At 39.1% G+C, this 9,277-nt stretch overlaps 2 protein-coding genes across 3 annotated transcripts; one reads left to right on the forward strand and one right to left on the reverse strand.

The window, feature by feature from the left end:
* Positions 1 to 35: 35 nt before the first annotated feature.
* LOC117641837 (phospholipase DDHD1-like) lies at positions 36 to 6,717 on the reverse strand. The gene is made up of 12 exons (XM_034379514.1): positions 5,902 to 6,717; positions 5,634 to 5,798; positions 5,421 to 5,552; positions 5,196 to 5,337; positions 4,996 to 5,102; positions 4,634 to 4,917; positions 4,402 to 4,551; positions 4,150 to 4,307; positions 3,826 to 4,034; positions 3,670 to 3,750; positions 3,329 to 3,594; positions 36 to 3,216 (listed from the first exon to the last, which is right to left on the reverse strand). Exons 1-12 carry the CDS (start codon positions 6,542 to 6,544, stop codon positions 3,103 to 3,105), a joined length of 2,451 nt encoding a protein of 816 aa, XP_034235405.1. The 5' UTR covers positions 6,545 to 6,717; the 3' UTR covers positions 36 to 3,102.
* Positions 6,718 to 6,847: 130 nt separating this feature from the next.
* Positions 6,848 to 9,261, forward strand: LOC117641847 (60S ribosomal protein L15). Of its 2 annotated transcripts, none has more exons than XM_034379537.1 (5): positions 6,848 to 7,006; positions 7,263 to 7,444; positions 7,618 to 7,754; positions 8,856 to 8,966; positions 9,037 to 9,261. In XM_034379537.1, the coding sequence occupies exons 2-5, from the start codon at positions 7,273 to 7,275 to the stop codon at positions 9,229 to 9,231; spliced, it is 615 nt and encodes a 204-aa protein (XP_034235428.1). In that variant the 5' UTR covers positions 6,848 to 7,006; positions 7,263 to 7,272; the 3' UTR covers positions 9,232 to 9,261. The 2 variants fall into 2 exon arrangements, with proteins under 2 accessions (XP_034235428.1, XP_034235429.1); XM_034379538.1 differs by having other exon boundaries at positions 6,961 to 7,057.
* The last annotated feature ends 16 nt before the right edge of the window (positions 9,262 to 9,277 follow it).

Below are 9,277 nucleotides of genomic sequence, written 5' to 3' on the forward strand. Positions count from 1 at the left end.
GTGGAGGTGAGAGTCAAATTAATTGGACTGGGCTCTTTGGATACAATTGCTTTTTAATACTGGACATCTACAGCATCAAATGGTAAAAACAGTCATCAATGTTCTAGAAATTGAAAACATGACATGTATGTTTTCCTTTCAAAAAACTTATTGGTTTACAAAAGACACAACGTAAGGCTTCATTTACAATACCTAAAAATACACGTAAAAAAACCTAACTGCCTTAAAACAAATTCAATCAGACAGTAATTTGGACTGAGGTAACCATTTAAAACAAACCTTTATAAACCTCTGAGACAGCTTATGGATATGCAGATGTACATGATTTTAGATAAACGATACTAGTACTTCTATGCATTCGAAGATGTTTTGGCTTTGAATTATTTTCAAGTGATACATAATAATAAAATAGAAAACCTCATAGGATGAAAAGACAAACTAAAACCGGATTGCTGACCCTCACTTATATCAAGTATCATGAGATAGAGAGATAGAAATTGGGATAAGGTGAAGTTAGAGAGAAAAAGGGAAAGGGCTGGAAAGAGAAAAATCATCGTACATGTTTTAACCAAATCTTGAAGGATACAATGTGCAGATAAAATTCATGGTTAAATATGTATTTTTTCTAAGAGATCTAGCCATTGCAGATGGATGCAATACATGTCAAATATATTGCAAGAAGGCAAATTTTCATAAAGTCTTAATTTAAGTCAGTCGGTTGAAAGTGTACGCCACACACTAAATAGTCTTCAAATTCACGGTCAAAAGTCTTTTACTAGCCTTCTTTCCCCATGACAGGGTTACGTGGAATCACTACTATCCTCAAGAAACACACACTTTCCAAAAATTTGAATTTCTAGAAACTAGCCACGCTTGGTAAATCAACATCTACACTGTGCTACCTTAGATTAATCATCACTGCAATAAGAGGAAAACAAAAAAAAACTGAAAACAAGAGAGAAGAACTATAAATTGCTCAGTATGAAAATCACAATTGCTTTGAGCAAGTAAGTTACAAATCATAATTTGGTAAGACAAACAAACCAGCTTAAGAATGTTCAAATTCCAAATCAGGCATATATCTACTTATGATAACAACATAAACGGGGAAATGGATTTTACAGCACTTGAAATCATCATACTAAAAACACTGATAAAAACAAGTCTTTGGCTATTTTGTTTAGACACACATTGGCCCAAAGAAAAGGTAAGTAATCAATAAATTAACCCGAAGATTGCAGCAGAAGAAGACAATCATTCTGGGAGCGTATATAAATGACTTGACTTCAATAGGATTTTCCATATATATGGGATGGGAAGTAAAGGAGTTTACCTTTGATCAGCCTCAACTGAAAGCAGGGTTCTCTTCTGCCAGCATTGTATGATACAGGAAGAGTCCAATATAAATCATTACAGGGTTAATTAAATCATCACATTACAGAAATTTTCTAAGGAGTAGTGTGCACTAACACAGATTAATCACAGACACAAATTGATTTCTACAAAATAAATACAAAACCTCCTGCCATGATTTGTTAACTTTAAATGAAATGGAAGACCTGCAGTGGATAGATTAAGTTTGCCATCTATGACTCTTTGGTGGTTTGCTCTTTAAAACAGGAACCCAATAATACAGAATTTTCCTATAATGTAGACATGTTTCATCCAGATATGATAATAGATTCTCATCATCAGTGAGCTGATTTCAAAATCTGTAAATTGTACTACAACCTTTGTTTAGTTTTAGGACTGAACACATAAGAATATTGACCTTGCTCACACTAACATGGTGTGCAACTAGGCAGATGGCCTTTATCATCTATAAAACAAAGTCAAATTAACACCTTGTAAATAATACCGGGATAATAAGCTGATTGTGATTGGATGAGTAGATATAACGGTACATTCTGAACATGCACAGTTTCCACAAAACTCTTTAAATACTTCACAACTAAACTTTAAACTCTGCTTCTTTGAAGAAAGATTAACCTTAAAACAATGTCAGCAATAACAATAACAAAATTACATGCATCAAAATAAACAACAACTGAAGTAAGAGGTCTACTACTGGATAGTGGCTAAAGGGGAGAAACAAGAAGAAAGAACAGAAGTGGAACCACAATGTAGAAAATACTTTTTTCTACATGGACATGGCTTATCAGTTATTACATTCTGGCAGCACCAAATATTTCAGTTCAGCTTTCAGAGCTATCAGAAAGCAATGTCTCCAGATAAATTAATAAATGCCCAAAATGTACAATAATTTTGAATAAAAAATTGCCAAATACAATACAAAAGCCTTTTCGAGATACAAGACCAAAAAAGTTTCACTCATTTATCTTAATAACGGGAAAAACCTCGTCCTCATTGACGCTTTGTGCTGTAACCAATATATTATTGTCTGTACCAGAAAATCAGGTTATGGGACAGTGCTTATTGTCGTTCATAAAAGGAGGTATCATCACCTTAGGAAAATAAGACGTACAAAGTAGAGACCAGGTAACATTGAACTAATGATTTGACTGAACACACAGACCATCACCACAAAGAGAAAGCCATAGAGGCAGAAAGACATTGAATAGTACGAAATGAATGGGTCTCCAATCAAGCCGGCTGTACAAACAAACTAGTAATTATATGTTAGATGTACTATATAAAAATAACCCCCAAAAGAATCTCACCATTATTATTATCTGGTGGTCATAGAGTATAGCTCTCTTTAAACAAATTACTCCATGATCAACAGTTAGTATTTTACAAGTAGTTACAAGCTTTTCTGATGAATATGTTATGAAAGTTCAGAACAGACAATCCAAAAGTGAAATAATATAAAATAGGATCTCCAGTCTTGGACAAATCATCTCAACAGAACACAGCAATGTAATGAAGTATTTGGCATCAATAAATACTATATGACAAATAAATAATAATACATAACCACTCTGTTCTCAGAACCTCAGGTAGCACTAATCTGCCACTTCTCAAAGATTTACAATTACACTAAACAATCTGAAGTAACAAATATCACAATAAAGAAGCAAACTAAATTATAATTTCTTGAAAGCGGGGAAAATTAAAGTAATTAAAATTATTAGTAGCAGCTTATCTACTGGCTGCTTCATTGCTTCCTTTGCGTTGCAGTATAGAAGGGGAAGATATTAGTAATGGTAGTGATGGAGGTTGAATTTGCAGAACTGACTGGGCCTGAGATTGCACCTGTTGAACAGAGTGACATTTAGGAATGGCCATCTTCAATAAAGTAGAAAAAAAAAAGGAAGATAAAGTCTAAATTTTTTTTAAAAAATTATGACTTTATCTGATCAGACACCTGAGATAACATTTGTTGCAAAAGTGGAGGGGACACAACTCGGGGCACAGCCTGCTGAGGGGATTGCTGTTGAGGCGACTGATGAGTTGAATCAACCTGACCAACAGGAATATTTGCCATTTGCTCAAGTTCTGGGAAAAGCCTAGTTAGAACAAAGTACGCAACATCATAATTGCGCCAGTAATCAGTATGAGATGTGATTGCTGATATGTAGGGTCCACCAAGATTACTGTCTCTCAAGACATAGTCCATACGATGCTCAAGGCCTAAACAGAAAGAAACATCATTACAAAATGAGCAACAAGGGATCCACAACCTCATTATTATAATATATGGAATACCTTGAGTTGGCGAATCCAAAATCTTTTCACCGGGAGCCTTCCAGCCCCCTCGAACAATACTCCAAATACTCCATCCCCGTTCTAAACACATGAGGAGCTTTATAATCACTAGTAGTATGAAACATACAATAAGTCAGTAAAGATATAAACACTTGCCTCGACTTGGTGTTCCACCAGGAGACTTGGGGGAGTCTCCTTCATCGCCTGCCTGTCTCATTGCAGTTGCTTGACTAGTTGATGCAGTAGCATCTGAAGGAATAAGTTCCAAAGGGACATCTGAATAGAGGACGTGGGTGGCTGCATTATAGGCTTGAATTTGTATGGGTGCAAGTTTAGCATAATCCCGCACCAATAGAGGCTCCATCCTGAAACACATTAGGCATGACTGTTTAGAAACATTCACAGCTCCATTACATTACAACCACATAAATGACACTGAGATTTGAAGGACTAAAGCAAAAATCATACAATCCATCTAACCTGTAAGCAACTGGATCAGAGGGATGAAATACATTGAAGAATCGATGGCAGAGAGTAGGAGGGAGCAGATCTTTGTGGCAACTCTCTGCCTGTGGATCTCTTACACGTAGGGCCAAGAAAACAGCCAAAGGTGATCCCAAGCAGAAAAGATTGTCCAACTAAAAAATAAACAGCAGATTTTTTTTATTTTTTTTAAATTTAATGAAGGTTTTTATTTATGCACTGCACCAACTTCTGTGTCACCAAACACACCTCAAAAAGCAATTTTGCAGGACGGTGTGTGGGTGTTGGTGTGGGTGTTGTGCCCTGAGAAGATATTGGGGAATTTGATCCACCAGAGGCTTGACTGCTTCCCTCTTCAACATCAGCTCCATTTAGATTGTTATTTGATGACTCTTGAGCCTAGGTAAAAAGAAGTTACAATTTGAAATGATTCAAATACATAAGTGTGATTAAAGCAATGGTGTTCTTAATGGATAGAGACCTTTCTTTGCTCCAAAGTGTGAGTGATACTCCAGCCAGTGATGATATCATATACAATTACGCAGCCTAAAGAGTGAGCTATGATGGAGACTTTGCCGCCTCGAGATGCAAAATCTGGATTGCGCTGAGTAAATGTGGAATAAAGACGGTTCAGTTCACAAGTAAGGCCTTTTTGAATCTCCCGACTGTACAAAGGACTTGTGTAGTACATAATGTCCATGGCTGTTGCATTCAAGCGTGACCTAATACCTTGAACTTTATTAGGAGTTATAGCTTCCACAATCCCTAAAAAAATTAACAGTTATCATCAATAAATTTATTTCACAGCAAAAAATAATTTATCTACCAGAAAATAGCACATACCTCCATCTAACTTAAGAGATGAGCGCCATTCCACAGGAAAAAACTCAGCTCGATGCTGGGATGAAGGAAAATACTTAGTCTGCAGCCAGGAAGTGCAATCACGAAAACTGAAATACCAAAAATTGTGGTTTTTGAATAAGCAGTTGTGCAAGAATAGACAAGATAGACAAATGAATAGACACATGATCTAAAACACTGACGTGCATGTGTTTCTTATAATGCGGTCCTTATCCATCTTCTGACCAATACCATGTATCACAAAGACTAGATGAGTGACATCAACTGGACGGTCATCAAGAGAAGCCAGGGTCTTGTAGCCTCTACAAAGTCTGTAGCCAGTTGCTGTAATCAGAGAGTTTGGAGTAATCAAGTGAGTACAATGAGTGGCATCAAAGCAAGTGGAATGGGTCAAGAACAAAACTTACATTTCTGAAAATATCCCAGTTTTTGAGTGAAACTTCGAACCAACTTTGATGGAGCAGCTTCACTATACAAATAAACTTCAATAGGAGAGTACCAGTCAATTCGGAACTCAGAAAAGCTTTCTGATTTGACAACTGAAAATGGATATAAAGTAATGAAAAGATTCTCTACAATGAAGCATAGCACCAGATAAAGGATTGAACAGAACAAGAGACCTTGCTTTGGTTGTTTCGGATTACTAGCAGATATGTAGTCAGAGATGCAATGGTTAGCAAACAATGCAAGATGAACACTTTCAACTTGCTCACAACGATCCCCATCCAGTGGTTGCCATGAGCCATCATAAAACCATGTGCCTCTCATGATCGCACATTGTTCACCTGCAAAAGTAATCAAAGGCAATAAGAAAGCAATTACATTGATACAGAGTAGTTTGACATGAATTGACAATCAGAGCAGCAACTTAATAATATATGTTCATACCAGGCCAGAAGATAGAAACACATTTGCGTTTTTCAATATTGACTTCATACATTCCGCCTCTAACCACAATATGGTCCCTTGGCAAAGAAGCAGAGGGTGAATCACCATCTGTGTACCCCGAACTGCATGCGTCATAGTACACACTATCATCCATAGAGCTAGTAGAGGCACTGTTTGAGCTTTCTGAACGAGAAGCTGAGGATTGGTTAGGCGTAGGGAGGTCTGCATGATGATGATGCCGCTGTTGTCGGTACCGCTCCTCTATGCGAAGAGAATCAAATCCACTAAAAGGAACCCACTGCTTATCTGCGTCACTCTTGTAGAGCCAGCGCACTTGCTCAGCAGTCAACTCTCTGATAGGCTGGTCTAGTCCTGGGCATAAGCCTGGGTCTGATGGTGAAGCAGAACTCGGAAATGGCCATTCGGGCGTCTCTTCTCCCAACGGATTGGTTGTTTCGAACACGCCACAGAAATCTTCGGTGACGATGCTTCCTTGAGGCGTGACATAGAGTACCTCATCCTCCACGACGACCTCGCCCACATAATCTTCCACTGACAGCTTGTCGAACCCTTCGTCCAACTGATACACGGAGTCGGAATCGTTAAGCTTGTCATCGTAACCAGGCGGTGATGTATAATTCATTGACGATGACGATATGGGAACAGTTGTTTCAAACACATATACAGCAACACCAACAAGATTACTGCGTTCTTAAGCTCGAAATAAATGACATCAGCTGATATGTATGTACATCTTCATTCACTAGTCACAAATCCTTCGCAACAACAACAACACGACATTCAAGTCTGTGCCTTGTTGAAATGGATTTTGCACTTGATAACGCACTTTCGGGCCTGACACTGCACCCACAAAAATAAAAACAACATACCAAACGCATATTAAGGAGACGAACTTTGTGTTGAATATTTTGGGTTTAAATTAATGAAAATAAATCATTTGGCTGTTAACGCACCTATTAGTTTTCTAAGTATAGTCTTGAAAAACTTCTCCATCTCCGTCATGTTGGTCATGACCCCCTCCTCCCCAACATCTCCCACGCCACTGGTCCTGTCCATTTCCTTTTCCGGGCTTGTAGTAAGCAAGGTACATGTTTATGTCGCGTTGTTTCAAAATTTATCTATTTTAATCCTTAAGGTAGAACTTCCAATTTCTGCATTTCCTCCTGTCAAAATTTTCGTTTTGGCCGCAGAAAATTATTTTGGAAGCATTGCGGGGGATCGATTGCGATCTTGTGTGCTTTTCTCTCGGTTTAGTGGGAAGCCGTCCGGCCCTTCCAGCACCGTCGTACACAATCTTTGAGGACTCGTGGGTAACTTTCTGGTTGTGTTTCTGTTTGCAGAGGCCTCACCATGGGAGCCTACAAGTATATTCAGGAGCTGTACCGTAAGAAACAGAGCGATGTGCTTCGCTTCCTGCTCCGTATTAGAGTTTGGCAATTCCGCCAGCTCACAAAGATGCACAGGTCTCCCAGGCCCTCCAGACCCGACAAGGCACGTCGCATGGGATACAGAGCTAAGCACGGTGAGTATTTGTTTGAACCGTTCGGGTTCTTCTTTCTAAGTTACATTTCTTGTTCTGGCGGCCACGGGAGAACGGTCACGCAACCGACTCGGTGCCTGAGGCTACGTCAGGTTACGTGTGTTGGGAGGTTAGGTTTCTCTGAACCGGTTTGAAATTCTGCTTCTGATTTTTAGGGTACGCTGTGTTCCGTATTCGCGTCCGCAGGGGTGGTCGTAAGAAGCCCGTGCCCAAGGGTGCCACCTACGGTAAACCCAAGAGTCAGGGTGTGAACCAGCTGAAGCCCACCCGCAACCTCCAGTCTCTTGCTGAGGTAAGTTAGTTTCTTCTTAAGTATGTCATGTTAGATGCTCTTGGTTTGTTAATTGGTTGAGGAACTCATTTGTCAACATTGAAGGCTGTGACCAGCACTGCTTTGCTCCCCCTTCTCAAACGTTCAAACTTGATAATGTAAACATATGATGCTGTGTTGTTAGTGCTGTATTGTCAGGTGTCTCTTGATGGTATTTTGAACCTTTTCCTGATGACCCTTCCATATTGCTTTGATGTGTCTGTGATTGGCAACACTTCCTTGGATGTCTGATATTGGTTCAACAGTTATAGTAATGTTTCTTTCAGATGTCAAGCTAAAGTATGTAGAGCCGTCTCGTGATGATACTTCCTTATTGCCTTGATGCAACTGTGATTGGCATGACCTTGGATATCTGATAAAGGTTCAACAGTTTAAAGAAAGTTTTGTGTAGTTCCCAAGTGTTAGTATACTGAGCCGTTTGTTGATGATACTTCCATATTGCTTTGATGCGACTATGATCGGCAACACTTCCTTGGATGTCTGATAATGGTTCAACAGTTAAAGGAATGTTTCTTTTAGTTTTAAAGTTTTAGTATACTGAGCCGTTTCCTGATGACACTTCCACATTGCTTTGATCTGTCTGTGATTGGCAACACTTCCTTGGATGTCTGACAATGGTTCCTTTATCTCTTAAAGTTTTAGTGTACTGAGCCTTTTCCTGATGATATTTTCACTATGCTTTGACATGACTGTGATTGGCATGACCTTGGATATCTGACAAAGGTTCAATAGTTTCAGAAGTATTTCCTTTAGCTTTCAAATTTTAGTGTACTGAGCCTTCTCCGGATGACACTTCCATATTTCTTTGATGGGACTGTCATATGCAACACTTCCTTGGATGTCTGATGATGGCTTCATCATTTCACAATTTAGTGTTTCTATGTTTTTTATTTTATTTATAGTCCCAACTTGATCTAGACAATTCTCGCTCATTTCTTTGGCACCTATTTGCACACAGGCTATCTGATTGTGGTTATGAAGAAATGCGCATATGCTATGGCTCAAGAGATTTTATACAGTTTCTTCCCGTAACTCTGCTTATCTTGAAATTTTTGTTCTCAGGAGCGTGTTGGTAGGCGAGTTGGTGGCCTGAGGGTTCTTAACTCCTACTGGATTGCAGAAGACTCCACCTACAAATATTTTGAAGTCATCTGTGTGGATCCCTTCCACAAGGTAAATACTTGGACGCGTATAAAATAGAGTTAGCTGTTTCAGACTGTTTTTCTAACTGTTAAATTTGCAGGCCATCAGGAGAGATGCCAAAGCCAACTGGATCTGTGCACCTGTCATGAAGCACCGGGAACTCCGTGGTTTAACCTCTGCTGGCCGCAAGTCCCGTGGTCTGGGCAAGGGTCACAGATACTCACAAACCAAGGGAGGTTCCCGCCGTGCTGCCTGGGTCAGGAGGAACACTCTGTCTCTCCGCAGGAAGCGTTAAACTTATTCTTAATAAACTCTGTTTACATCATGTGTTTTAATTTATT

Source organism: Thrips palmi, unplaced genomic scaffold (genome assembly GCF_012932325.1).
Source record: "Thrips palmi isolate BJ-2018 unplaced genomic scaffold, TpBJ-2018v1 HiC_scaffold_15, whole genome shotgun sequence".
Lineage (NCBI taxonomy): Eukaryota > Metazoa > Arthropoda > Insecta > Thysanoptera > Thripidae > Thrips > Thrips palmi.